The 27,870-nt window shown below is 54.8% G+C and overlaps 1 protein-coding gene across 3 annotated transcripts; it reads right to left on the reverse strand.

Annotated features, from left to right (window-relative positions):
* On the reverse strand, positions 1 to 27,781 carry CAND2 (cullin associated and neddylation dissociated 2 (putative)). Of its 3 annotated transcripts, none has more exons than XR_011250953.1 (15): positions 27,611 to 27,733; positions 22,479 to 22,622; positions 19,176 to 19,330; positions 18,363 to 18,486; positions 16,836 to 17,101; positions 15,400 to 15,505; positions 15,079 to 15,221; positions 12,656 to 12,948; positions 11,413 to 11,554; positions 9,559 to 11,061; positions 7,239 to 7,334; positions 4,506 to 5,214; positions 3,285 to 3,449; positions 1,854 to 1,961; positions 1 to 947 (listed from the first exon to the last, which is right to left on the reverse strand). XR_011250953.1 is itself a non-coding variant. In XM_069562083.1 (15 exons), the coding sequence occupies exons 1-15, from the start codon at positions 27,676 to 27,678 to the stop codon at positions 720 to 722; spliced, it is 3,711 nt and encodes a 1,236-aa protein (XP_069418184.1). In that variant the 5' UTR covers positions 27,679 to 27,781; the 3' UTR covers positions 1 to 719. The 3 variants fall into 3 exon arrangements, 2 of the variants coding, with proteins under 2 accessions (XP_069418184.1, XP_069418185.1); XM_069562083.1 differs by having other exon boundaries at positions 4,506 to 4,675; positions 27,611 to 27,781; XM_069562084.1 differs by lacking the exon at positions 7,239 to 7,334 and having other exon boundaries at positions 4,506 to 4,675.
* Positions 27,782 to 27,870: the final 89 nt, after the last annotated feature.

Consider the following 27,870-nt stretch of genomic DNA (forward strand, 5'->3'; position numbering starts at 1 on the left):
TGGTGATTCAGGATCTGTCCTTTACTGACCTGGGATGGCAGAAAATTCTTTGGCCTGACATTTACTGTTTCTGTGTCCTTGATACTAAAAAGTAAAGAGGACGGTTCACAAACCACCGGGTGACATATTTGCCGATTTGCTACATAAGAGTCTGGGGATTAGAAAAAAAATTACATCTTATTTCCTACCCAACCCACCTGGCCTTGCAAAACTAAAGCATTTTGGATTCTAAAGTGTGAAGAGCTCATAGAGGTATCTTGAGTTTTTCAGATGCCCAGCCAAAGCACTACTTTTTGGCAGATCAGAACAGGTGAAATAGAGAAAGGGGAGCAGGGGAGTGACGATGTCTGGGACAGCGGCAGGGAGGAAGGCCGGCCCCCTGCCTCCTGTGAGCACGAGGGTATTTCTAAAGACTGAACACTATGAGCAGGGACCCCCGGCTGGAGGGAGCCAGGCTAAACCTGTGTGAAGTCACATCCATCTTTGTAGGAGGCCTGGAAGGACTACCACGCCCCCTCTGAATGACTGTCCTGAGTTAAAGGGCCCAACTGTTGGCAGCTCTGACAGAGCCTGTGAGTTGGGGTCCCTAGAGAAGGTGCTGGAAGCCCCGAGCAGGAGATGGAGAAAGGGCAGGAGTAGAGGCCTGCAGTGGTAGGGTGAGGCTCTGGCTTTGACTCTGGTGGGCCTCCCTACATGTTGGGGTAACCAGGGGGTGGGTGTTAGCTGAGTTCCATGGAGTCTGTGCTGGGAGCCGAAACAGAATCTTTCTGGATGCTTTCAAAGAGGGCAGCCAGCTCGGGGTTGGATCGAATTTGGGAGGAGAAGTCAGCCATGATGGGGCTCTTGCCCACTTCCGGGATGGTCAGCAGGGCGGCCACTGCCCTCATGGCCGAGCGCTTCAGTTCGTCTTGCTTCTCAAACTCCTGTTTCACGGAACCAGCTTTGACCTAAAGTGGAAATGATGAGCTGGTCACCTGTCATCTTCCCCAGCTCATGCCCCATCTCCTAGCTTCATTTACAGTGCTTAAAGTAGGCTCTCGGCACCACTGAACTTGATGAATGGCTTGTTCTGACAGCCTGGTAGCTGACCCCTTCCCGCCACTCAAGTGCAACCCGTCCTGCTTACCAGCCCAAAGTTGGCTTGCCTGCCTTCTGTTGCCTTATCCCCACCTCGCCCGCCTATTCAGAGACTCTCAGGAATTTCCCTGCTGTTTATGGAATCAAGTCCAGGTTCCTGGTCTGCTCTCAGGACACTCCATGACTCAACCCAGACGACACTCAGGCTCTTCCTGGTAGAGGTTAAGAGCTTGGCATTGGGGCTGGGCAGTGCTGGATTCAAATGGCTCTGCCCTTTTCTTAATTTGAACCCTTCCAAAACCCAAATTAGTTCTCGCATTTGGCAGGCATTTATTGGGTCCCCCTGGGTGTGACAGGCTCTTCTCAACGCACAGCTTTCCGTGAGCCTTCTGCCCCAGGTCCTCCCTGGACCCTGAGGCACTCCAGGGTAACTGCCCACTAGCTAGCAATCAACCAGCAATTTCTAAGTGTCTGACTCAGTTTCCCCATTAGGATGTGAGAGGAGGGAGTCCACCGTGTTCAGTATTGCACGCCTGGTGGTACCCTGCACAAGGCCGGACACGAGCTAGGTTTGAATACCAGCTTTGCAAGTTACTGTGTAGCCTGTCAGTAACCTCTCTGAACATTTGTTCTGTGTATAGAATGGTAAGAATAAGACAATAAGGACTGAAAGTGTTTCACATACCACCTGTATCTCCAGAGATTCTCGGTAAATGGTAACTGAACCATCTGCAGGGGACCTGGCAGGTACACCCAGAGCTGGGCAGGAGGCTTACCTTGGCAGTGCAGGTGGCCCTGAGGGGCTCGATGAGCCGGTCCACCCTCTGCAGGACGGGCACAGGACACAGGGTAGCCAGTCGGGCGAGCATGATGAAGGTCAGCATCTGACCGGGCGAAGGAGACAGTTCTTGGTGAAATAGCCCAGGACCGAAAAGAGCAGGCCCTGGGGGAGAGCAGAGGGCTGGACCCGACCCCCGGAACTCAGGTCCAAAGTAGCAGCCGGCCTGCCTGTCACCCTGATCTCCGCTGGCACTCACCAAATACTGGCTGACTAAGGAATGCTTCTGTGCGTTTGCCCAGCAAACACAGATTTACAACTCCGGCTCTTAAGTGTGTGGAACTTTTGGGTGATTACCACTCCATTTATTCACTTTTGTATTGTCTAAACAAACACAATTAATGACTTGTCTTACATTGGTTTTTCATTACAAAAGGGATTCATGCTCATTGTATATATATTAAAAAGCTCCAAGAGGACAGAAGGTGAAAGCGGTCTGCCCCACAGGTAATAAAATGGCCAAAGTTTCACAACTCACTCTCCACCTGACAGTGGGTCTGGGCCACCTTCCACGCCAGCCCACAGTGTCAGGATCCCGTGACGGGAGGTACCCAGTGCACTGAGCCAACTCCCGGTGAGCGTTTCCCAACTCCCAGAGAGCTATGGAGAACCACCTCCCGCCTAAACCCTTGGAATGTATGTTTAGGGGTCAGTTCGTGGAGTGAATTTCACATTTTGAAATGTGCCTAGGGCTTCCCTGGCGGCTCGGTGGTGCAGAAGCCACCTGCCAGCGCAGGAGACACGGGTTCATTCCCTGGTGTGGGAAGAGTCCGCATGCCGCAGCGCAAGTAACCGGAGCCACAGCCACCAAGCCTGCGTTCCAGAGCCTGGAGCCACAGCCACTGAGCCTGTTCTCTAGAGCCCCGGAGCTGTGAGTACCCTACACTCTGTGCCCCACAACGCGAGAAGTCACCGCAATGAGAAGCCACACGCTCTAACCAGAAAGTAGCCTCCGCACGCCGCAACTAGAGAAAAGCTCGTGAAGCAACGAAGACCCAGGACAGCCACAAATAAATCAAGCGATAAATACATAAAGCGTTTCTAAGTTCTACTTTTTTGTAGTTCTGGCCAAACCAACCTCCCAAGGCCTTGCCCACTCCCACCAAAGGTGTGAGAACTGGGTTCTTACTGGAAAAGAACAAAGCAGGGGACTTCCCTGGTGGTCCAGTGGTTAAGACTTGGCCTTCCAGTGCAGGGGGTGGGCATGGGCACTGATCGGGGCACTAAGATCCCACATGCCATACTGTGCAGCCAAAAGTAAAAGAGAACAAAGCAACTACTCTCGTGGGGGTGCCTGGGGCGGGCGTGGGGGAGCCTGGGGCGGGCGTGGGGGACAGACGGGCAGTGGGTCCGGCGGGGGTCCTCCTACCCGGATGTCGTAGTGGTCCTTCAAGCCGTCCTCCACGTGGTTCAGGAACTCGCAGACATCCAGCTGGCCCAAGCAGCTCTCCAGCAGTGAGTACATGCACTCGAAGGCCGCCTTCCGCACATCCAGCCCATCGTCCACCGTGTGCTTAAAGGGCCCCATCTCCACCTGCAGGAGGGAGGGTGAGAGGAAAACGGGCTGAGGGCTGTGACCCCGGGGCATGGAGGACACCTCCCCAGGCTCCTGCTGTGCACCGCTCCCTCTCTCATTCAGTACTGTGTCCTGTCCCCAAATCATGCCTTAGACTCCAGTCTCCACGCCTGTGCTCAGCCTGCGACGCCTTTTTATAATGATAATAGTAATGTTCTAATGATAATTATAATCCACTGAACAGGTTTGCTCTGCCAGGCACTGTGCTGTCATCAGTCCCAGGAAGACTGTTACTATAAACTCCGTTTAATATATGAGGAAACTAAGGCTCAGAAATGTTAACTTGCCCAAGGAGACGAGCCCAAGTTAGTAAGTGGTTCAATCAGAATTAAAAATCCAGGTCTCTTTGACGTTGTCACAACCACAAGGGTTTGCTTGTAATGGTAAACTCTACTCACCCCTCAAAGCCCACTTCAAATGCCTTCTCCTTTGGGGGAACTTTCCTAACCTCTCTAAAGAGAATTGGATTTTCCTCCGAGATGCTAGGTGGTTCAGACCTTCTCTTTATATCGTGCAAGGACTTAGCTATTAAGTCACTTTGACTCTCTGCCTCTTAAATCCTAACTTCACCACGTGGGGTCTAAGTTCAATAATCAGGAGGCCATTAGCAAACTGGTGGCTTATGTCTGGGCCAGCTGAGTCCTGGCGCCCAGGCGCAGGGCTGGTGTCCCTCGAACACCTGCTGAATGTCAAGTGATCACAAGAGTTGCCTACATTTAATGAGCGCCGACTGTGTACCAGGAGCAGTTTTGAGCACTTGCAAGATTTAGCTCATTAAATCGTCTTCAACAACTATAATGTGGACACCATTATGTCTTTCCTTTGGCCTGTTTGGAGAAACTGAGGCTAAGAGAGGATTGGGGCTGCCCCAGCCAGGCTCACACTGCCAGGAAACAGAGGGGCAGATGCGAGCCTCTGGGCCAGCGCTTGCTCTGATGAACCTGACCCTAACCCTCTCCCCAGCCACAGCAGTCCAGCCTAAGGGCACCTGGCTGTGTTCTCCCCTGGCTTCACCTCTCGGATGAGGTCGCGGCGGATCTTCGTCTCCTGGTAGAGGAAGGGCAGGATGTCATCCAGCAGGTCGCGGACCAGTGAGGGCTTGTTGTGCACGGCGGAGTTGAAGAAAGCCAGGGTGGCCCGGCGCACGTTCAGGTCTGGGTCCTGCAGGCTCTCCATGAACTCTCCTGGCAGCGAGACCAGAAGCGGGGGTGAGGGGCGGCACAGCCACAACCAAACACCCAGCTGACCCCACGCGACCTCGCTTCCCTGGTTAACGGGCCACTCAGACCTGGCTGATGGGTATGGATATGTTCTGAGCATCTGCTTTGCACAACAAAGTCCAGAGAAGAGAGTGGACTTGAGTGTGGCCTGGGTTTAAATCTATGCTTGACCATGCAGTTCCTGTGGGACCTTGGGCTGCCTCAATGTCCTCATCTGTAAAATGGGGGTAACAGCCGTACCTACACTGCAGGACTGGTTTCAGGATTTAAAACGTCATCATGTCTAAAAAGCACATGGCAGAACAGCGAGGGAGGACTCTAAACGTTACCTTGATGGTATTTCAGATGAGAATCCTGAGGATCAGAGAGGTAAAGAGACTTACACAAAGTCACACAGCATTTCCTTGCGCATACACCTTTTCTGTGTAGGCTAGACTTTTTAACGACCATGTTCATGTTTTATATATTCAATAAATAAATAAAATCAAGAATGAGAGGGGTCCCTAAAAAAAAAGAAAAAACTGTATTTCAAATGATATAAGTACCCAGGTTATGAAGGAGAACAACTCACCTAAGTAACTTCCCAAAGTATTGTGACAAGATGCCCCTCAGGCTAAAGATGAAAGAATTATAAATGAATACTGATTTTTCACAGATAAGGGTTAGCAATTCTCATGACTACCTTCTGTGTATTCCAGGATTAAGTGAATAAGTATCTTGTGGAAAATAGAAGCTGGCATTCTCCCATAACAGAAGGGTATGTGGAAAGGGAAAAGGCAAGCATGAACCCTGTGGTGCTGGGCTAGAATAGGAGGTAACCTGTGTATATAGGGGTTACTGTGTAATACACATAATAAATACCATCCTCCACTAAAAGGAATCAGGGCTTCTTGGAGAAACGGTTGATTCCAGGGATGAGACAGGAAAGGTTCAAGATGAGTCTGAAGCATCTTATTGTGCAAAAGATAAGGATATATGAAAAGAATGATAGAAGCATGTCATCAGAACATAGGAACCAGCTTGAAGGGCTCCCACTGGCTAAATGTGAGACTGTCTTGGGACTCTAAATAAAAGACAGTAATAGATTATAATCCACTGAATGAAATACAAATCCCTGAGTCTATAATGATATGAACAAATCAGTGAATAAAAAATGGGGGAAAACAAAAAGTTATTCCTGAGAATAAAATGCAAACTAAAAAATATGGAAGGAATGCTGAAATTAGAAAGTTGTTCCTTAGTTGTCATAACTGTCAGTAATCATTTATTCAGGCAAGAAACCACAATGCACGCAAAATGTAGTGTGCAAAAATTTGATGAGGAAGAAGATATTTCAATAGGCAGAAGATCTAAAGAGATTCCTCCAAGGAAGGCATACAGATGGCCAAAAAGTACATGAAAACATGCTCCACGTCACTAATGATCAGAGAAATGCAAATCAACACTACAATGAGCTATCACCTAACACCAGTCAGGATGGCCACCATCAAAAAATCTACAAACAATAAATGCCAGAAAGGATGTGGCAATCAAGTGACCCTCCTACACTGCTGGGGGGAATATGAATTGTACAGCCATCACCAAGAATGGTATGGAGGTTCCTTTAAAAACTAAAAACAGAACTATTGCTACCGTATGATCCAGCAATCCCACTCCTGGACATGTAACTGCAGAAAACTCTAATTTGAAAAGATACAACCTTCATCCCCACGTTCACTGCAGCACTATCTGCAACAGTCAAGACACGGAATCAACCGACATGTCCACCAACAGAGGAGGAGATAAAGAACATGTGGTACATACATGTACACGTTGGACTACTGCGTGCGTGTGCGACCTCATGGAGTGCGGACCCCCAGGCTTCGCGGTCCATGGGATTCTCCAGGCAAGAATTCCGGGGATCTTCCCGACCCAGGAATCACACCTGTGTCACTTACATCTAACCTGCATTGGCAGGTGGGTTCTTTACCATTAGTGCCACCTGGGAAGCCCATAATGGGCTATTAGCCACAAAAAAAGAATGAAATAATGCCACTGGCAGCAACGTGGATGGACCGAGATAATGTCATACTGAGTGAAGTCAGTCAGATAAAGACAAATACAATACTGCTCATATGTGGAATCTAGTTTTTAAAAGTGATACAGATAAACTTATTTACAAAACAGAAACAGGCTTAGAGATATTGAAAACAAACATGGTTACCAAGAAGGAAGGGGGAGAGGGATAAACTGGAAGATTGGGATTGACATATACACACGACGATATATGAAATAGATAACTATTAAGAACCTGCTGTATAGCACAGGGAACTCAATACTCTGTAATGACCTATATGGAAAAAAAAATCTAAGAAAAAAGTGGATTTATGTATATGTATAACTGATTCACTTTGCTGTACACCCTAAAGTAACACAACATTGTAATATTAGACTCCAATAAAAAAATTTTTTAAAAAATAGGAAGAAAAATCAAGACCGAGAACAGGGTGGAGAGGACCGCAGTGGGCAGAGGGGAGGGGGTGCTCACCGATGAAGGTCTTCAGGAGGGGATCGATGGGGTGGGGCTGATCAGAGATGAGGTACTTGGCTGCTGTGATGGCGGTGCAGCGGGTGTGTGGCCGACCTGCAGGACAGGAGGGGTGGCATTGGCGGGGGCACGCCAAGCTTCCCCTCGCCTCCGTGGGAGACAGGATCGGAACCTCTTCCCATGCAACCCCACACATCCATCTTCAAGGAAGTCAATTACCACTTTCCTCGGCAGCCCGCAATCGCTCCTGAATTCCGGCTGCAGCTGAGACAGTACAACTGCTGGTGCTCAAGCACCCACCCCGAGGTCACGAACAGAGAATGAGAACCCAAGACGGGGCTCAACCCGAAAAAAGACCTCTGCCCAGGCCTTGGAGCTGTGTTCTATTTTTCAGATATTTTTTAGACATATTATCTCAATTAATCCTCTGGCTTAATCCTAGTCATTGGTTGATAATAATATTAGTTAAAAGAAATTCAAAAATTATTGTTAATCTCCACTTTACAGATGTGGAAAGAGAGACCAGAAAGGTTAAAATCAGATCTAAGGTCACCCAGCAGGTCCAGAATTCACCAGCTGCTTCTGAGCTCTCTCTGGGCCCCCCTGCAACCTGCATTCTCCAAGGAGAGAGCAGTTGTGCTTCAGACAGGCTAAAATCACTTAATTTTGCTTTTCTGTCTTGCTTTCTGAGTAAAGAAGCTGCAGAAAGGGAAGGAAATACACTTCCCATCAGGGTGGAGGAAATTAATTGGCCAGCTCTCTCTCCTCTCCACCTCTCACCCCTCCTAGCCCATAGCACTGAATGGGTTAAGGCTGTTTCCACCCACAGACTTTAGTTCAAGACTCAGGACAAAGTTTACAAGTTGATGCTTGGGTATAAGGGAGTTATGGGCTTCAGACTTGCAGCTTTTTTCCTCATTCTTTTTCCATCCTGACTGGCTCCTAAGAAGATTCAGGGTGCCTGGTGAAGATAATACATGTAGAGTAGGATTAAGTGAATTAAGAAAAATGAGGCCAAGGACAAAGTGAGATGGAGACCAGAGTGAGGGGAGTGCAGAGAGAGGAAGTCCCATGAACTTGCTGGTACCAGGCAGCTTATTTGGCTCGAAGCGTCCCACAGCTGGTGGTAAAAAAGGAAATGTGGCCAGTTAGCTGGTTCAACAGTGGGTGCAAGGCCCAAGCAAACCCCAGCTATGAAAAGGTAGGGCTCAGACTTCCCTGGTGGCCCAGTGGTTAAGAATCCACCGTGCAGTGCAGGGGACATGGGTTCAATCCCTGGTCCAGGAAGATCCCGCGTGCTGAAAAGCAACTAAGCCCGAGTCCCACAACTACTGAGCCCGTGCTGCAACAAGAGAAGCCACCACAGTGATAAGCACCACACCAGAGGGCAGCCCCACCTCACTGCACCTAGAGAAAGCCCGTGCACTCCAACAAAGACCCAGTACAGCCGAAAATTAAAAAAAAAAAAAAAAAAAAGGGAAAAAAACTGCCTCTCATGCCTAGAACCTCGCCTCCCAAGGTTTCTTGTGGAGGTCCCTATGGGTGTGACAGGTGATACTCTCAACACGGTCATCCTGTCCACACAGCAGTGAGGGCCAGAGCTGCAGCTTCTACACCAGCCACCCAGGAAGGGCCTAACTGGAACCACTAGTACAACAGCAGCAGCAGATACTAACAGTACGCATCAGGTACCACCCACCAGACCACACGCTCTGCCTGCGTTATGTCAGCTAACCCACCACAGACCACATGGAGGCCAGCAGACCAGGCCCGGAGGCCTTTCATTCCCAGGGGCTTTGACTTGCCCCAGAGCCCACCGTCCACCTGCCCTTCTTCCTCACTGAGCTGCGGAACATCCTGACATGCTCTGACCCCACGACGTGAGACCTGCCCTCCTCACCCCGTCCCTGGCCCTCTCCGAGCCATGGGGCCTGGCATCCCCTCCGAGGCCACGTTTACATTTGCTCCTGGCCCCCAGAATGAGCTGCATTCTGTGGCCTGCTGTTTCTGGCCCCTCAGAGAACCGCCTTTACTAACCTTAGCCCGGGGCATGTGGCCGCTGACAACGCCCAGTGGCATCTTGAGTTTACTTGTTGGAAGGACACGTCAAGAATTGTGTCCCCTCCATCCCATAGGGGCCCCCTGGAAAAGGCCCCTGAGTCTCAGGAAAAGCTGTTTTTAACGGCTCCTCTGCATTGAATCTTATCAACACCATGATGCTCAGACCCCTATCACCTGAACGAGCTCATCCAGTGTGGACCTCTAGGGCGCAATGCCCACTTTCAATTTGGGCTGCCTTTGCCCATCCCCAGGCCCCTACCTGCAGCAAGCTGCTTCCGGAACCGGGGCAGGAGGAAGGGAGGGTTTACAAGGACGAGCTTCCCGATGCACTCGGCCACCACCCCCCGGGTGCCCTCCTCGGCGCCCTCGCAGCGCTGGAACAGCAGGGCCCAGATGTCCTCGGCGTAGGGCTTCAGGCTGTCAGGCTGGGCGGCCCCCAGGGCCTCCCGCAGCGAGTGCAGCAGCAGGTACTGCCTCCGGGGCTCGGCCTCCATCTGCCCCAGCAGGAAAGGCAGGAAGTCAGGCAGGTTCCCCGCGCCCACGCGGCCCAGCGCGTAGGAGGCAGCCGCCCTCACATCCTCACTGGGTGAGCCCAGGGCTTCCAGGAGCACCGCCTTCAGCTCCCGCTGTGGGCCTGGCCCGGCCACCTGGCCCACCTCCGCCAGCGACAGGAACGCCAGGACCTTGACCCCGGGGCTTGAGCTGGGCGACCTGGCCTCGCCGACCAGGCGGTTGGCCGTGCCTGCCGCCTCCTGGGGACAGGCCGCAGCGAGGGCCGCCACGCAGCGGGCCAGCGAGTGGAACACTTGCTTGTGCAGGCCGGGCCCGCCGTCCGCTGCCTGCTCGTACACGGGTGCCGTGAGCAGGCCGATGAGCTTGGCGTAGTCCACGCACGGCGGCCGCGTCCCCACCAGGGCTTGCAGGAAGCCTTCGGTGGCCATCAGCACCCCGGCTGGCAGCAGGGGTGAGCGCAGCAACCGCAGCAGCTCGGCCAGCACGGGGCCGCTGACCTCGGCCATGGAGGCCGGCTGGGCGCGGGTAACGGTAGCGAGGAAGTCCACGGCCAGCTGGGCCACGTGCATGTCGCTCTCACTGACCAGGGCGGGCAGCTCGGCCAGCACGGCCCGCACGGCGGGCGGCGGGAGACCAGGGCCCTGGCTCTGGGCCAGCGCAGCCAGGGCCGCCAGCGTGGCCAGCCGCAGCGCCCGCTGGTTCTTGCGCAGGAAGGAGGCCAGGATGGGCAGCGCTTCGGCCAGGATGGGCTGCAGGCTGATCTTCAGTGGGGACACGGCCACCAGCATCAGCGCCTTGACGGCTGAGAGCCGTGTGATCTCGTTCCGCAGGCGGTCCAAGAGGAGCAGGAGCGACGGCTCCAGGTCGTCCCCCAGCCGGTCGCCCAGATGGCCCACAAGGTGGCCCATGCAGGAGATGGCCCGCTCCTTCACCTCCTGGTCCAGGTCGGTGGCCCGAAGCCGGGCCAGGGTGGCCGCGGACATCTCTCCAACGTAGGGCTCGGGGTCCAGCTTCCGAGGCCCGTCCAATGGCCACAGCGCCCTCACCAGCTCCTGGAGCACCAGCAGGGCCTCGGCCGCGATCTTGTAGAAAGGGTCAGCCACGCAGGCCAGCACTGGTGGCAGGAGAGTGGGCAGGTGGGGCTGGAAGGCCTCGGCCGGCTCTGTGCCCAGCAGCCCCTGCAGGAAGGCCAGGGCATCCATCCGGATGGTGGAGGAGCTGGAGCGGTCGGCCAGTGAGAAGACGATGCCTGTGGGGTAGGTGCCCAGGTTACCAGGACACACACCCTGACCCAACTCAGCCTTCCCTGGATGCGGGGATGGAGGACCCACAGGAGTCTGAGCTGGACCCAGGCACCTGGGCCCTTACTCAGCAGCAGGTTCTGAGAGGTCAGGGCTCAGCTGGAGCCAGGGCTGAGGATGCAGGCCAGGAAACTTACATGAACACAGGACAGAGGGCCGCACCCCAGCCCTGTACTCACTGCTGGCAGTGGGGAGCCGCTGTAGGTTGCTGAATGGTGGTACTGGCAGGGAGTGGGGGCTGGGGGCTGGGTTCAGGGGAGAAGCCGGAAGAGCAGACCCCAGGTTCCAGGGCACCCTACCTGCTACCAGCACGGGCATGTGCTCCGCCAGGCTGCCCGGGAGGACGCCTGCCAGCTCGGTGAGGAGGCTGAAGCAGCCCTGGCGGGCCCTGGCACTCCGGTCTTTCAGCTGCCGCTGCAGGGCCTTCATCACAAGAGGCACCTGTGGGCAAGTCAGGGGCGAGGAGGAGGCCAATGACCACCCAGGAACCCAGACACCCCATCCACCACTGGGGGGCTCTGCCCAGGCACCTGACAAGGAGGGACCCTCAGTTTGTGGAAGGGATCATCCCACTCTGAGCTCCCCATCACTCACTCTGTGCCAGACACCTCATTCCACACTCACCCTCTGAGGCAGGCACTAGTCCTGGGCCCACCTGACACTTGGGAGACAGGCAGAGAGTAGTAGCCAGCTCAAGGTCACCGGATCGGGGGCCCTTCTGCCTTCCCCAGCTGGATTCCCTCCCTGATGAGCTCACCCACTCCCGAGGTTCGGATTCCACTGAAGCAATGACTCCCAGATCCACATCTGACACCAGACTTGTGTGCTACCTGCCCACCCGACATCTCAACTTGGGCATCCAACGAGGACTTTGGACAGAATAAATGTACAGAACAAAACTCCGCACGTTCCCCGCTCCACCATCTCGGGGACTGTACTTCATGCTTTAGCCAGAGCAGAGAAGTCACGTGACATCTCCCTGCCCCTCACCTTCCACATCCATCTGTAAACTCAAAAAACTATATCTCGGGGCTTCCCTGGTGATCCAGTGGCTACGACTGTGCCCCCAGTGCAGGGGACCCAGGGTTCAATGTCTGGTCAGGGAACTAGATCCCACGTGCTACAACTAAGAGCTGGCATGCCACAACTAAGACCCAGCACAGCCAAATAAATACCCAAATAAATAAATATCAAAAAAAAACTACCTCTCAAGTCCAACCTCCTGCCTTTCACCTACACGGCTGCAGTGGCCTCCAGCCCATTACAATCCATTTCTCACACAGCAGGCAGAGTGAACTTTTTCAAATGTGAATAGGATACCATATTCCCCTTCCTGTGGCTTATACCCTCTCAGAATAAAACTGAACCCCCTTTCTGTGGCCTGGAACCCTACTTGTGCTACTGGCTATCTGCCTGAGACTGTGCGGTCCAGGCACTTCATACAAACGGCCAGGCACACAGCAGGTGCTCAATAGATGGGGGGCAGTGGGCGGAAGGAAGGGCTGTGAGGTGGGGGGCAAGGGGGAGGGTAGGCAGGCACACCTGTCCTCGCAGCATCTGGAGGTTGCTGCCGGTCTGGGTGGGCTCCTCCATGACCTCCATCCACCCCTTCGGGGGCCGCGTCTGCCGCAGCAGCACAAGGTAAGCCCCGAACACGTCGGCCTTGACGTTCTCCTCGCGCTCCTTGAAGCGATGGATGAGCGCGGGCGCCAGGGCGCAGTGGAAGTCAGGCAGCAGGTCGGGCCGAGAGTCGATCAGGGCTGCCAGGCACTTGGCCGCTGCCCGGCGCACCTTCCAGCTCACGTCGTCGTCATCGCTGTACTCCTCCTCGCTCTCTAGGGCAGCAATCAGGACACCCGTGGAGCCCCGAGCCCCGAGGGGGGAGCCGCCAGCCCCACCCAGGTGGTCTTCCAGGACAGAGCGGGTGAGAAGCGAGGGGGCAGTGAGGAGGGCTCAGGTGGGGCTTCCCCTTTCTAGGTAGCCCGCCATGGGATTCTCCAGGCAGGAATACTGGAGTGGGTTGCCATTCCCCTCTCCAGAGGATCTTCCCGACCCAGGGACTGAACCTGGGTCTCCTGCATTGCAGGCAGATTCTTTACCTCCTGAGCCACAAGGGAAGCCTCCGTGGTCACTACTTCTAACTACTAAGAAGTTGCTGTTTAGTCCCTGAGTTGTGTCCGACTCTCTGCGACCGCCAGGCTCCTCTGTCCATGGGGATTTTCAGGCAAGAATACTGGAGTGCGTGGCCATTTCCTTCTCCAGGTTAATGAGGACCTGCTGTGTGCTGGGGATGGCGCCAGGCAGGGAACTAGCTGGAGGTAAACCAGGGTCCCCCCATCTGCCTCCCTTGATTGTTGTGACTGCATCCGGCAAAAACTGACTCCCAAGTGAGGATTTAGGAGACCCATGTGGGGCATAAGACCTGTCCTTTGGTTTTAGGACTGGCTGTGTGATGTTTTATCTACTTGGCTTTCAGAAGGGAGGTGACAGTTCCCCCGCCCTGGGTAGGGTCCTGATTCTGGTTTCCAAGCAGGACTATGAGAGAAGCTGTGTTTGCGTGGCTCTTTGCTCTCCAAGCTCCCCTCAGGGGCCAGAGCTCAAGTCTTCACCACCCCTCAGGAATGAAGGTGTCTTGAGGCTCTTTTGTAGATATGAGTAAGGCTCAGAGAGGGTGAGAGATTCTCCTGAGGACACAGAGCTAGAAACAGCAGAGCTGAGTAAGGCCCACCCATACACATGGGGGAGACATATGTGAGGCTCAGAAGAAGACGGTCCTACCTAGGGACACCCCCAGCCACAAGCTCAAAGACCAGTGTGATCCTACTCACTCTGCTCTGTAGAGAGCTCAGACTCTCAGAGCACCGCAACTGGACAAGCCATGGTGGGCCAGGGGGATGGTCCCCCAGATGTGCCTGGTCAGCTCAGCAGATTGTCCCCCTGATGGCCCCTTGTTTGTTATCTCCACCCCATGTCACCCATGGAGAAACATCCAGAGCTCCTAGATACTAACAAGAAAATGTCCAGTCTCCTTGGCCTGCGACTCGAGGCCCCTACATGCCTGTCCAATCTCATCTCCTGCCACTGCATCTCGTTCCGAGTACCCCACCGGGACATAAGTCCCTCGCCTCCATCAGTACCTCCAGGGTCCAGGGGCATCCCCCTGAGTGACAGACACGACCACAGGCATAGAAGGAAAGAAGCTATTGAGTCCATTCCCCACCCAGGCATCTCTCCCTGTCAGGGCCAGTCAATCCATCATCAGAGCTTCACGTTGCTGGGGTAAAGCAATGGCTCTTGGACACTGCAACTCAAAGGATACAGGGGGACTTCCCTGGTGGTCCTGTGGCTAAGAATCCACCTAGCAATGCAGGGGATGCAGGTTCGATCCTTGGTCAGGGAACTAAGATTCCATATGCCTTGGGGCAACTAAGCCCATGCACAGCAGCTGAGCCCACAGGCTCTGGAGCCTGCACACTGCAATGGAAGATCCCACGTGACACAGCAAAGATCCCACGTGTGGCAACTAAGACGAGGCAGCCAAATACATTTTCAAAAAAGGGTACAGAGATGGCAGCACGAGATTGGAGCTTCAAGTCCCACCTATGCCACTTCCTAGCTGTGTGATCTCAGGCAAACCTCTAAGTCTCAGTTTTCTTGTCTGAAATATGGGCATGATAATAAATATCAGGTTTTCTAGGTTCATCGTAAGGAACATGAAGTAAGAGGGTGCTCTGGACATCAGGAGATGCTCAATAAAAACAGCGGTCACAACTCGCTCATGATCTGTGCAGTCAGAGTGTGGGGATGACAGAGGATCTAGATTTCCAAGGTCGGGACTGGAGCCCCAGGAAGAGTTGGGATCAGGATGTGGGGCACCAAAGGTGGCCCCCGTCTTCGGCTGGCGGATCCATGGGGAGGCTGAACCCGGTTCCACCCACCAGCCCAAGGACAAGTTGGCTACCCACCTTGCTCACTGAACTCGCTGTCCTCAGTCTCCATCTGCTCCTCATCCTCGTCACTGTCGTAGTTATAGTTGGGGTCGTGCTTTATGTACTGGAGGCAGAGGCTGGTCACGTTGGGCACATGAGGGGCCATTTCCTTGGGGCACCTGTGGGTGGCATGCAGGAGGCTCTGCTGGACCCAAGCAGGACAGGGTGGGGGTGAAGCCCAGGGCTGAGCCCCGAGATCTGACTGCTTTGAGGCCAGCATCTTGTGCCCACTCCATCCCCACCAACTTCTCAAAGAAACCCCAGGGCCCCCATTCCTAGGATCCCCGCTGCACCTACTTCCTCAGGAAAGCCTCAAAGGCCTGGAGGCAGGACTCCCGAAGTTCGTCATCATCCAGGTTGCAGAACTCCTCCACCAGGGGCACCAGGCGGTCCAGATGGGCCCCTGCAGGACCAGGTGGGACACTGAGCGAGGCCAGCCCGTCTCCCGGGCTCTCCCAACCCACAGCAATCAGCCTGTGCCTGTTCCCGCCGCCTTGGCCACTGCAAACTGTACCTCAGAGGCTTCAGCAGATGTGGGTTGTAGCCCCGACTCAGTCCCATCTAAGCTATGGGACCCTGGACACAACACAACCCTTGTTCAACCTCAGATCGCTCATCTTCACAGTAGGGAGAACAGTGCCCACCAGCCAGAGAGTTTGTCAAGAGTACAGATAAAAGGCAGATAAAGATCTACCTGGCACAGAACAGGCACTCGATAAGTGGCAGCTGTTGTCAAAACTATTACTCATGTTCTTGATTATTCCCTGTGCTAGGCTACAGCCCTGAGTGAGGAGACAGGCACCGCCCTTACAGACCAGCCCAGAGGGGCCCCCTGCCTGGTCCCTGGGCTTCACAAGGAACTCCAGCTAAGCCCTTCTCCAGCTACACCCTTCCCTACTTTCCTGCCCAGTCAACCCTGAACCCATGTCCGGTCCTGTGCAGGTCTCTTTTCCAGGTCCACGCTTCTGAGGGTGGCCAAGGGGTGGCTGCCACTGGGGAAACGTGGACAGATTTGGACTGGAGGCTGAGGTCTTCATGTGTACTTGTAAGGGCCCTTGCAGTGAGAGCACCAGAGGGCAGACTGAGGCCACTCTACTCACAGTGCCTTGTTCTAGCCCAGACTGACTCCAAGGAGTTTGAGAATAAATTCAAAACCTGATCGCTGAATTCCATTTCTAAAAAACTAACCTCTGGTGACAGAAAGGAGATCAGTGGTGCCCTAGGGTGGGGCCTGGGAAGGATGTGCTGCAAAGAGACACAAGGAAACTTCTAGGGGTGATGGAAACATTCTGCGTCGTGATGGCGGTGGCAGTTTCACTGGTATATGGAAAGGTCAAAACACACTGAAGTGCACACTTTAACTAGTGTGGTGTGCTGTACACACGTCATCCCTCAATAAAAATTAAAAAAAAAATTAAAACCTTGTTAATCACCTAGGTTGTTATTAAGGTACAGTTGTCAAAACAGGACGACAGAACATATTTTACTTAAGTCTGGGGGCATGACTTACAGTTACCCGCGCGAGCCTCTGCGTAGGGCTCAGAAGCAGATCAAGCTGAGCGCCCACCCTTTCTCCTCCAGGTGCTCCAGCCCCACCCCGGCCCCGCCCCTCTCCTCCGCACCTCCCCACCCAACCACATCCCCTAACCAAGGAGGTAGCGCACCCAGGCCCCGCCCCTCTCCCAGCACCCCATCCTCAGCCCCGCCCCTCGCCGTGGGCCCCGCCCCCTTACCCAGGCGGTGGCCTGCCTGGCGGCCAATGCTGCCCAGACACTGGATGAGAGTGCGGATCGCCGCGGGGCTGGCTGGCGCGCGTGGGCCGGGCAGCCGGTCCAGCAGGTGGTCGGCGAGCTCCACGAAGAGGTCGGTGCTGCAGGCGGCCGCCAGGTGGCCAAGAGCCCCAACGGCCCGCTTGCGCACGGCCAGGCGCGGACTGCTCAGCTGCGGCAGCAGACAGTGCAGGAGGCTGGCGTGGAAGGCGCCCAGCGGAGCGCCCAGCCTGGGGAGCCGGAGGGGGCGTCGGGCGGGGCCCACCCGGCGGGCAGCCTGGGCCGCACCTCCCCTCTCCCCATGGTCTCCTGGCCTCCTTCCCATTATGACAACCCAACGGCCCTAGGTAAACAAGAAGGTACCCTGCAACTGTGTGCAGTGATTACTTATCACAGGAGAGGAAGCAGAGAGGAGAAGGGTTTTTCTCAAGCCTACTCTGCTCACCTGGGGAGGAAGCCAGATGTGCTGGGGCCTGGGGGACTCCAGTGAGCTTTCCCAACTTCCCCTGAGTCTGGCCTTGCCTCAGTGCTCATCCTCACTCACTCACGCTCACTGAGGCCAGACCCATCTCCAGTGTACCTCTGCCCAAGTCCTCCAGTGGCTCCCCAGTGCCCCTGGGATGAGCTGAGCTCTGGGCTCAAGGCGAGAGGAAACGGCAGAGAATTGTTTCTGCACACATAAACGCAGCCCGTGCCCACCCTGGCAGCTCCCATCCCTCCTTCAAGCCAGGCCTATGCCTTCCCTGTCCCATACATGCCCTGAGACCTTTCCTCTCACTCCACACCTACACATTGACCTCACCCTCCCATCTCTGTCCAGTGCAGACCTCTTTCCTGGGTTTCATTTATTCATTTGCTCACCTACTAGAAAAGCTATGACACCCCACAACCCCCAGGGACCCCATGTCTCCGATGCCCTCTGTCCTCTGGGCCGAGGGCAGCCTCCCCATCCACGGTTCCCCTATGCCCGCCCACACCTGGCCAAGTCCTGCCCACCCCTGAAGAGTCAGCTGACTGGACTCGCTCTGGGAGGGCTCCCCCTTCCTCAGCTGGGTGAGGGTCTCCTCCTCCGAGCTCCTACTGGTCCTGCTCTTAGCCACGCTGCTGTCCTTCCTGCACTTACAGGTTTAACATGTCTGTGAGCTCTTCCCTAGAGGCGGCCAAGACCCAGCCAACTCCATCCTCCCAACGCTGGTCTAGCACCTGACATTTTTCTGGTAGGTGTTCAAATCTTGAGAAGCTGAATGAATACTTAAGGAAAGTGTAGTGCAATTGAAAACAATGGCCCAGCTATTAGGTTCCTCATGTCCTGACTGTAGTGAGGAGAACTCGGTGACAGTCAAGTTCTCCTGGGACACTGCTGGGGTGATTAAAGGGCCCTGAGCACAGGGCCTGAGGTACCGTAAGTGCCTGCTCTGTGAAGCTGAGTCCCTCCCTGTGCCCTTGCCACCCCTCCCTGCCATCCTCGTTGCTCAGGGTGGCCTCCCGCACCTGCTCAGCATGTCAGAAAGGATGTCCAGGGCTTCCAGCTGCACGGCCACATCCTCCTGCTGGGCGATCGCACTGGTGAGCTGGCCGGTGATCTTCCGGCACACATTGGAGGCCAGGCTGGAGCCTGCACAGAGCGCAAGGTGGGTGCGGTGAGGCCCAGGGCCGCCTGGGGCTGGCCTTTGCTCTGGTTGCACCCCTGAGCCCACATCCCCCACCCCGCTAAATGGTGCTGCCCAGAGAAGCCAGGACGTCCAGGGTCCAAGGTGTGACCCAGGGTCCGGCCAAACTAAAGGAGACAGCTGGGGAGCTGAGGACCGAGGGCAGGCCTGCTGGCTGGCCCACCTCACATCTGACCCTTGCCCTCTGCCTTCCAATGAGGAGTCTTTCCCAGACCCCCTGGTGGCTTGGAGGGGCCAGGTGACCAGGTTCTGGCCAGTGAGATACAGGTCAGTGTCTTTGGGGGAAACACACACTTTTCTTATAAAGGGCAAGAGACCTGAGAAGAGACTTTACCCCTGTCCTAACTGAGCTTCTCGGTAAATTGCTGCAAAAATGGAGTGGCTGATTCCTCCCGAGTTAAGTCAGAAAAGCAACTCCCCATGTCTCCAAGCTGCCATTAGTTAGACTGTGTTAACTGCAGAGTCTAAGAGCATCTCTGAAACACAGCCATGAAGTTAAGCAGATGTGAGTCTGAATCCTCTGCTACTTACCAGGCTGACCTGGGGTAAGTCCCTTCACCCCGCTGAGCCTCTGCTTCTTCAATCATAAACTAGGACAAATAACAGAAGCACCTGGTCCCTGGGACCTGGGTACCTGTGGCCGCAGTGGGGAGCTCCGACAGGACGGTCTTCAGGCCGATGCCAGCGATGTCTCGGAGCTGCTCCTTGTCCGACCGCATGTTGGCACAGAGGGCGTCCACGATAGTCTCCACCTGGTACTCCTTCACTTTGCCCACCAGAGGACCCAAGCTGAGCAGGGAGGGAGAGAGTGTGAGAGCCCAGGCTCAGCCCGAGTTGGGGTACCCCTTAAGTCCCCTCAAGGCTGTGGGGCCACATGTGCTGAGGAAAAGACTCAGATCAACAAGGGACTCCCTATTTTGCCAGAAAGAAAGGTACCCTCTGGCTATGCTGACCTCATTCCTGACACCTCCCAAACCTGCATCTCCTGGATGCATCTCAGCACATGGCTAAAACATCCAACCCAAGAACCTCAGCTGGAAACCAAGGAATGCCCCCAGAGCAGGGTTCTCAAACTTCCGCGTGTATCACAATCTCCTAAAGGACTCGTTCAAACAGAATGAACCCCAGATTTTCACCCCACCCCAGATTTTCAGACTTAAGGGGTCTATGTAGGGGCCTGAAAATTGACATTTCTAGTAAGTTTGCAGTAGATGGTCCAGGGACCACACTTTGAGAACTTCTGCCTTAGAGGCTTGCTTCTCCAAGTGTGATCACAGATCAGCCTCATCAGCTCCATCTGGAGACGCAGAGCTCAGGTCCCACCTGAGAGCTCCTGGACTAGAATGCGTGCTTCAACAAAACCTCCAGGTGACTGGAAAGCACATTAAAGTTGAAGAACCGCACGAGGGCTTCCCTGGGAGCTCAGTGGTAAAGAACCCGCCTGCAAATGCAGGAAACACGGCTTCGATCCCTGATCCGGGAAGATCCCACATGCCTTGAAGCAACTAAGCCCGAGCACCGCCACCACTGAACCTGTGCTCTGGAGCCTGGGAGCTGCAGCCCCGGAGCCCGCAAGTCCTAGAGCCAGTGCTCCACAGTAAGAGAAGCCACGCGATGAGAAGCCCATGCACCGCAGCTGGAGAGTAGCCCCCGCTCGCTGCAGCGAGAGAAAGCCCGTGCACAGCAGCAGAGACCCGGCGCAGCCGAAAATAAAGAAATAAAACTATTTTTAAATTAAACAAATAAAAACCGCACAAGACACTGTTTCTGCACTGCCATCATCTGGGGCCTTTTAAGAAATCGTTACCCAGGTACCAGCCCTAGAATGTCTGAGTTAAATGGTTTCAGGTGTGGTCTGGACGCTGGGGAGTTTTGTGTTTTTTTAATTTGCCAGGTGATTCTAATAGGCAGTCAAGGCTGAGGACCTCTGACCTAAGAGTGGTTCCCGGACGGTGGTATACATTAGAATGCAGATTCTTGGGTGCACAGCCTCATCTGCCTGCTCCGGCCCCCCTTCTGAATTAGAATCCCTGGGTAGGAGTACACAGTTTAAACAAGGGGCTCACATGTCTGCAGTGCACACCAGTTTGCAAAACTCAACCTCTTTCTCCATCTAAGAAATCACGGGTCCTCCCACTCAACCTCCTATAGCACTGGTTCCCAGTAGGGGTAATACTGCTCTGAGGGGTGTTTTGGAAATTTACTGGCAGGCCTTCTATTAGTTATGCTCATCATAGCTAATGAGATAAGCTTTACTTCTGGCTTTTATTGAAGGGAGAGAGGGGAGGCCAGGTGTGACAGAAAGACAATATTGCAAAACCATGTTTCTCGTCCTGCTGGAGTTTCTAACATCCCATGGGGCAGTCACACAGGTAAAAAGTCTTTCTATAATTATCTGAGTCCAAAATGAAATTATATGTAATTTCAGTTTACATAGAAACACAAAAATACTTTTTTGTACCATTTTAATATACTCTGAAATTTCCCAAAAAATGCAGTTCTCAAGTAACTTGAAGAAAGATTGTAGTTTGTTGTTCTGGGAAACTTTACCAGGAGATGGTCACTATTTCAGAAATCTTCTAAAAGCAATGCCACTGTGCTGGTATTTGAGTCCCCAGCATCTGTACCTGTCTCCACCTGCTTCCTGTCTCAGCGCTGACAGCAAGCCTACACTCTGGTGCAGGCTTCCCATAACTTTATTACACGTCTACCATCAACGCGCCTGAGCATTTATGCACTGAAACACACACTATCTTATTATCAACTGCATTCCTCTTTTTCCTTTCTGTGCCAGCTCACGGCATTATATAAAGTGTTTTATAATCATGGGTAGAGGCAGGTTCTAGTATGCATGAATTTCATTTCATGGTAAGAAAAGAGTATTTCAGATTATGTGTTATAAAGAGGGGTTACTGCTTTTGCTAGTAGGAAACTAGTCTGCCTGATCTCAATTCCACTGTCAGAGGGATGACCAGACCACAGGCCTGAGCATGTCTTGTTCCCCCGTGAGACTCTTTACTGAAATGCCCTGCTCTCGGGGTCAAGTTGAAATTCACTACCAGCCCAGGACGCCAGGATCCAGCCCACAGAGTACTGTTTTGAGAGACAGTGCCCCAGTTCTCTGCTGACCCCTGCCATTCCTCAGTCCCCTGCCCACCCAAGCACACACACAGACACACACACACAGACACACACACGTGTTCTGCACATAACCCATCTTGATTTTTCAACTCGGGGGGTAACCAGCAAAGTCTCAAGACCACACCTCATGAGGCCAATGGCAAAGACCCCCATGTTCTTTCACTCCCACCATTTCTGTACATGCCAGCCTGACTTTCCAGCTGCCAGCATTCACATCTGTGTCTCAGGGTTTTCTCTACCTGGAGATATCAAGGAATGCATAACCCCCTGCCTACCCCAGGAGCAGCCCTCAACCAAGGAAAGCTGGCAGCTGGGACCACCCTGAAGGTCTTGTCCTACACTGTGTTCCAGGGACCACCCCCCGCCCCAGCAGGGTTAAGCGCCTCTTGCCCACAGCAGTAAGCTGCTTGAGAAGTCATGTTTATTGCTTTTCTTCCTTCCCTAAGGCCCCACCAGCTTCCTGGGATCTCTTCCCTAATAAACTTACACGTGAATCCCTGCTGCAGGGTGTACTTCCGGGGGAACCCAGACCAAGGCACTGTCCAGCTCCACTGGCGCTCTAAGGAGTTGCTCAGTCGTGTCTGACTCTTTGCGACCCCACAGACTATAGCTTGCCAGGCTCCTCCAGGCAAGGAGGAGTGGAGGCAAGAATACTGGAGTGGGTTGCCATGCCCTTCTCCAGGGAATCTGCCTGACCCGGGGAGGTGCTCCAAGAACTTCTCAGCCAGTCTTCTCCCAGCGGCTGGACCCCCAAAGGGGCAGGGACCCTCTGGCTCCCAATGGGGCCGACACTTACCACTTGACAGCCAGGTTCTGCACCTCCCCATTCTTGTCCTCCAGGAGCCGGAGCAGCATCTTCACCACCTTGCGCTCACTGTCCTCATCCAGCTGGATGGAGTCCTTCTGAAGCTCCGACATCAGGTCACTGGTGGCCATGAACCTGGGCAGGGAGGGCGGAGGGGCATTGCCGAGCAGGCCCCGGGCCCTGGTGACTTGGGCAGTACCTTTAGAGTTCCCTCAGAAGCACACCTGATACAAAGGGGCAGTCAAGAGTAGGTGGATCATCTGGGCTATGGGCACGGCTAGGCCATCACAAGGAGTCCTGTGTGTGAGCATGTACTGACTTCCAGATTCTCTTGTCTGAATACAGCTGGGTCTACAATCTATGGTTTTTCCAGCAGTCATGCATGGATGTGAGAGCTGGACTGTAAAGAAGGCTGAGCACTGAAGAACTGATGCTTTCGAACTGTGGTGCTGGAGAAGACTCTTGAGAGTCCCTTGGACTGCAAGGAGATCCAACCAGTCCATCCTAAAGGAAATCAACCCTAAATATTCATTGGAAAGACTGATGCTGAAGCTGAAGCTCCACTACTCTGACCACCTGATGTGAAGAAGCCGACTCACCGGAAAAGACCCTGATGCTGGGAAAGACTGAGGGCAGGAGGAGAAGGGGACGACAGAGGATGAGACAGTTGGATGGCATCACCGACTCAATGGACATGAGTTTGAGCAAGCTCTGGGAGACAGTGACCTGCTGCATGGGGTGGCAAAGAGTAGGACATGGCTGAGCGACTGAACAATAGTTTCCGGTGATAGTACCTGGCTCAAGGCAGTGACAGCTGCCCTCTGGAGGTGGACACACACTCTCCAGGCCTGCAGGATCTCCCCAGGCCCACTGCACCTGCTTACTGGCTCTTGCAGGCACTTGACAGCAGCAAGGTGAGATGCAGTGAAGTCCAGATCACAGGGTGGGCAGCCCCAGGAAGAGTCAGGCTTTTGATCCCCCACCAGCCTGGTTTTCTAGCTTTAGCAAGTCAACCAAGAATCTCCCCCAGCCCTGCACCTCACAACCTGCCAAGCCAAGGCTCCTAGGGCAAAACTGGTCACAGCAGGATTCCAGCCTCATCTGTGCAGGCTCAGACCTGCTGCTCGATGTCACAGTGGGCCCCAGGGCCCCTCAGGCAGGAGGGCGCTTGTCAGTGTCACGGCTGTCTATCTTTAACAGCTGGGATACGCCTCAAGCTGCTGAAAGAAGGAAGGAGGTTAGGCTGGAGCCAGGGAGAGGGTGGCAGGGTTGACGATGCCCACCTCTGGGCCTGCCTGCTGCAGAAGCAGCAGCCAAGGTCAGATGAAGGAAGAGCTTTGGATCTGAGCTAGGACAAGGCCAAGGGTATGGGCTCCCCAGGCGGTTCAGTGGTCAAGAATCTGCCTGCCAATGGAGGAGACACAGGTTCCATCCCTGGGTTGGGAAGATCCCCTGGAGGAAGAAATGGCAACTCACTCCAGCATTCTCGCCTGGGAAACCCCATGAACGGAGGAGGCTGGTGGGCTACAGTCTGTAGGGTCGCCAAGAGTCAGACACGACTAAATAACAACAGTAACAAGACTTGGGTAGCCACCTGCACTCCTGTCTGTCCAGCTGAAGGGATGTTCAGAGAAGGCAGGCAGGACCCTGAAGTTGAGTTTCTGCTGCAATTTGTAGAGACCCAGCTCAGCCTGGCAACCCAAGGGATGTGCTCCTTTGCCCAAGATGGGCCTCCTGCCCCTTTCTTTCTTTCCCACCTACCAAACTCCTATTCATCTGCCAAGGGCCCAACTCAAATGTCCCAGTCTTGGTGAAGACTCCTCTCACCATCCTGCCCTATCCTCCACCCACAGTCTCTAAGCACACTTGGTCTCCCTGGACAGGAACCTCTCAGATACCCTGCACCCCTTCATTACAGTACCTCTCACACTGCACTACAAGCTTGGTTACCAGTGTCTCCTCCATTCAACGTGCACTCATAGAGGCCTGTCAGTTCATCTCTGAGTTTCCAGACCCAGAAAACAACTAGCCTAAAGAGGCCCTGAGGGGGCAGGGTGAGGGCAGGAGGGGGAGGAGGGTTCGAGTCAGCCCCTAACAGAGCTCAGAGCCAGAGAGCTCTGTGGAAATCCAAACACTGAAACCCATTCGTCTGAAACATGCTCCAGCATTCTAGACACTGCCAAGTTCCTGCAAATACTCAGCTCTCAGACATATATTAATATATGTGTATATGTATACGGTGGTGGTAAGGAGGGTAAAGAGGAAAGGGTATAACTTGGTAGATAGGAGCCTGGGCACTGAAGTTTGGCTTTAAGTAAATATACTGGTCATGTCATTTACCACCCAGGTGACCTTGAGCAACTGGCTCCTCTCTGCCTCAATTTTTCCTTTTACAAAAATGGGAATTTTCTTTGCCCCACTTCATAACATCTCTGGGAGGTTGTAATGGGACAACCAGCTCTTAGCATGAGGCAGGTGAGGAAACTAGGCTCAGAGAGGTTGCAAGAACTGCCCATTGTCACCCAGCAAATTGGGAAAAGAATCAGCCTGCCACTCAGCTCTCCTGGCAAGAAATGATGTAGCAGGGACTTCCCTGGTGGTCCAGTGGCTAAGACTCTGTACTTCCACTGCAGGGGGCCCCGGTTCTATCCCTGGGCAGGGAACTAGATCCCACACGCTGCAACTAAAGATCAAAGATTTCATGTGCTCCCAGGGAGTGAGACCTGGCATAGCCAAATCAACAAAGAAATATTCAAAAAAATGACGCAGGAATCCCTGCAAGATCCCTCAGTTTACTCGTTTCACTGCTAGAGTCTGAGTGGGAACAGAACAGCCCCCTGCTCACAGAGTGGGGACTGGGAACTATAGGGATGGAAGATTCCCTCCACCTGCCCGGGACCCCTACTTGCAGTCACCACCCGCCTCCAGGAGCCAGAGGACACAGTCTCAGTTTCATTCCAGAGAAACCCTAGAGGCGACTCAGCTGAAACACTGGGCCACATGGGTGCCTGGACAGCTGGTCAAGCAGGACCCAGCCCCCCTGGTATTTGGACTGTAAAAATAGACACCATCCTCATATGCTTGGGGGTGGTTTTAAGTGTTCTCAGGACCGCTGGCAGAGCAGACTGGGCGGGCTTCTCAGGCTCCAGTTGGCAAGGCCGATTCCCTCTCCTGGAGCCTGGCCCCGAGGCCCTAGACAGTGGGGCACATCCCCTCGGCCACCGGCCGGCTGTGTGACCTTGAGCAAGTCACTTCACCTCTCCAAGCCTCTGGAGACCAGGAAGAACAATCACGACCACGCAGGCAGACGGGAGGACTGAATGAGATTATACTGGACGACAGGGAGCCCGGGACACAGAGAACCTTCACTGAGCACCTGCTGTGTACCCAGAACAGCCTCCGGGACACAGAAGGAGAGTTTACAGTCCAGTGGTCCAGGAGCTCCGGGTCTCCCAGGCTCCAGAAGAGAACGCAGCAGAAACACAAGCCGGGCACTGGAGGCATCCCAAGGAGGCGAGGACTGAGTAGGAGCTAGCCTGGTGAAGCAGGGAAATGAAGGGACAAAGAACTTCCAGGTAAAGGCCCAGAGCAGAGACGCTGCAGCCTTCTGATGTGCACAGGATCACAACCGTGTCCCTGGGGCTTCCCTGGTGGCTCACGGGTAAAGAATCCGTCAGCCAATGCAGGAGATGTGGGTTCGACCCCTGGGTCGGGAAGATCCCCTGAAGAAGGAAATGGCAACCCACTCCAGTATTCTTGTCTGGAGACTTCCATGGACAGAGGAGCCTGGCAGGCACAGTTCATGGGGTGGCAAAAGAGTCAAACACAACTTAGCCACCAAACAGCAACAACAAATTAAGCATTCACCTGGTGCCAGCATCCCACATATGGCTAACTCTTCACACCAACCCTCCAGGTGGGTTGCTATTATCCCATTTTACAGAGCTTCTGAGGCTCAGAGGGGTTAAGCAGCTTGTTCTCAATCATACTGCCAGTAAATGACTGGAAGCAGGATCTGAATCCAGGACTGTGGCTCTGAGGCTCTACTAAAGGGGGACTGTGGAGGAATGAGGTGCTGAAGGCGGGGATCAGAGCAGGAGGGCAGGGCCTCAGTCTCCTCCCCAGTCAAGAATCAGACAGCCTTGCTGAAATCTCATCCTCTGTGTTAGACTGACCTGGGTGTGGACGCGGATTCTCCACTTCCTAACTCTGCCACGGTGCCTGAGCCCTTTCTGCCTCTGAGCCTCACTCTCCCCATCTGTAAAATGGGGTAACGGACCGAATGCTCAATTGGTGGGCGTGGCTATCTCCTCTCTGAAAATTTCTTATAGCTCAGTGAGAGGGTCCAGAACAGGCTGTGTGATCATGGGCCAACCCATTTCCCCCTCCTTGGGCCTCAGTTTCCCCAGAGGAGGAGGGGGTTGGACCGAAAAAGGGAGTGGCCCACAAAAACGTAAAAGTCCCCATCCGAAGCATCACCTACCCGCGTCTGCAAAGCCACACAGCCCAGCCCCCTCCCGCAGGCAGGGTCGGAGCAAACCCGAGAGGGGAGGTGGGGGGAAGGGGTACCCCTCCGAAGTGCGGGGGTGGAGGGCTGCAGTGAGGTCGCTGAGAGGGGGCAGAGCTGAGGGTCCCAGTGAAAAAGTCAGCCCTGGGGGCTGGAGTCCCGGGAAGGGAACGGGTTTCAACGCGAAGAGGAGGCAGGAGAGGCCGAGGGCTTCAGCGTGGGTTGGAGAGGAGGGCCGGGGCCCGTGGCACGCGCGGAGAGATGCGGGCTTGGGCAGAAACACAAGAGAGGAGAAGTGGAGAAACGCGGCGGCCGAGGCCGAGCGGCGGGACGGGAGGCAGGGGCTGAAGTTTGCGCGGTGGGGATCGCAGCTGGGCTGGAGTCCCGCAGAGGGCCGGGCAGCGACCCGTGGACAAGGGGCGCCCTCCCCCAACCCCGAGCTCCGGCGCGGGGCGCAGAGGCGGGGAGGGGGCGTCTCGGGGGGCGGGGTGGAGCTCCGGGAGGGATGCGAGGCGGGGGCTGCAGGGTCCCGGGCGGCAAGGACCCGAGCTCCGGGAGGGGAAGGCCGAGGGTTCAGGGCGGGGCGGCCCGGCGCGGGGCCCGGCCGCGGGCGCACCTGAAGTCCTTGTCGCTGGACGTCATCTTCTCCAGGAGGCTGGAGATGTGGAAGGCGGCGGTGCTCATGGTGGCTGCGCCGCGGGGCCGCCGGCGGGAGGGAATATGGCGGCGCGGGCCCCCTCCCCCGCCGCGCGCGGGCTGCGCTCAGCGGACAGAAATAGCCGCCCCCGCCCCGCCCCGCCTGCCGGCGCCGCGCTCGCCGCGGCCGCGGCCGCCGCTGCGGGAGGCGGCAGGCGGGAGGGGCCCGCCGAGGGGCTC

Source organism: Ovis canadensis, chromosome 19 (genome assembly GCF_042477335.2).
Source record: "Ovis canadensis isolate MfBH-ARS-UI-01 breed Bighorn chromosome 19, ARS-UI_OviCan_v2, whole genome shotgun sequence".
Classification (NCBI taxonomy): Eukaryota; Metazoa; Chordata; class Mammalia; order Artiodactyla; family Bovidae; genus Ovis; species Ovis canadensis.

Excerpts from the sequence above, each read along its gene's own strand:
- CAND2 (XM_069562083.1), bottom strand. The coding sequence starts at position 27,678 with ATGAGCACCGCCGCCTTCCACATCTCCAGCCTCCTGGAGAAGATGACG. Across the intron at positions 15,506-16,835 it reads CCAGGCAGGCCACCGCCTGG|GGGCCCATCTGGACCGCCTG; the intron begins GTAAGGGGGCGG and ends CTGGTCCTGCAG. Across the intron at positions 948-1,853 it reads GGGCCACCTGCACTGCCAAG|GTCAAAGCTGGTTCCGTGAA; the intron begins GTAAGCCTCCTG and ends TTTCCACTTTAG.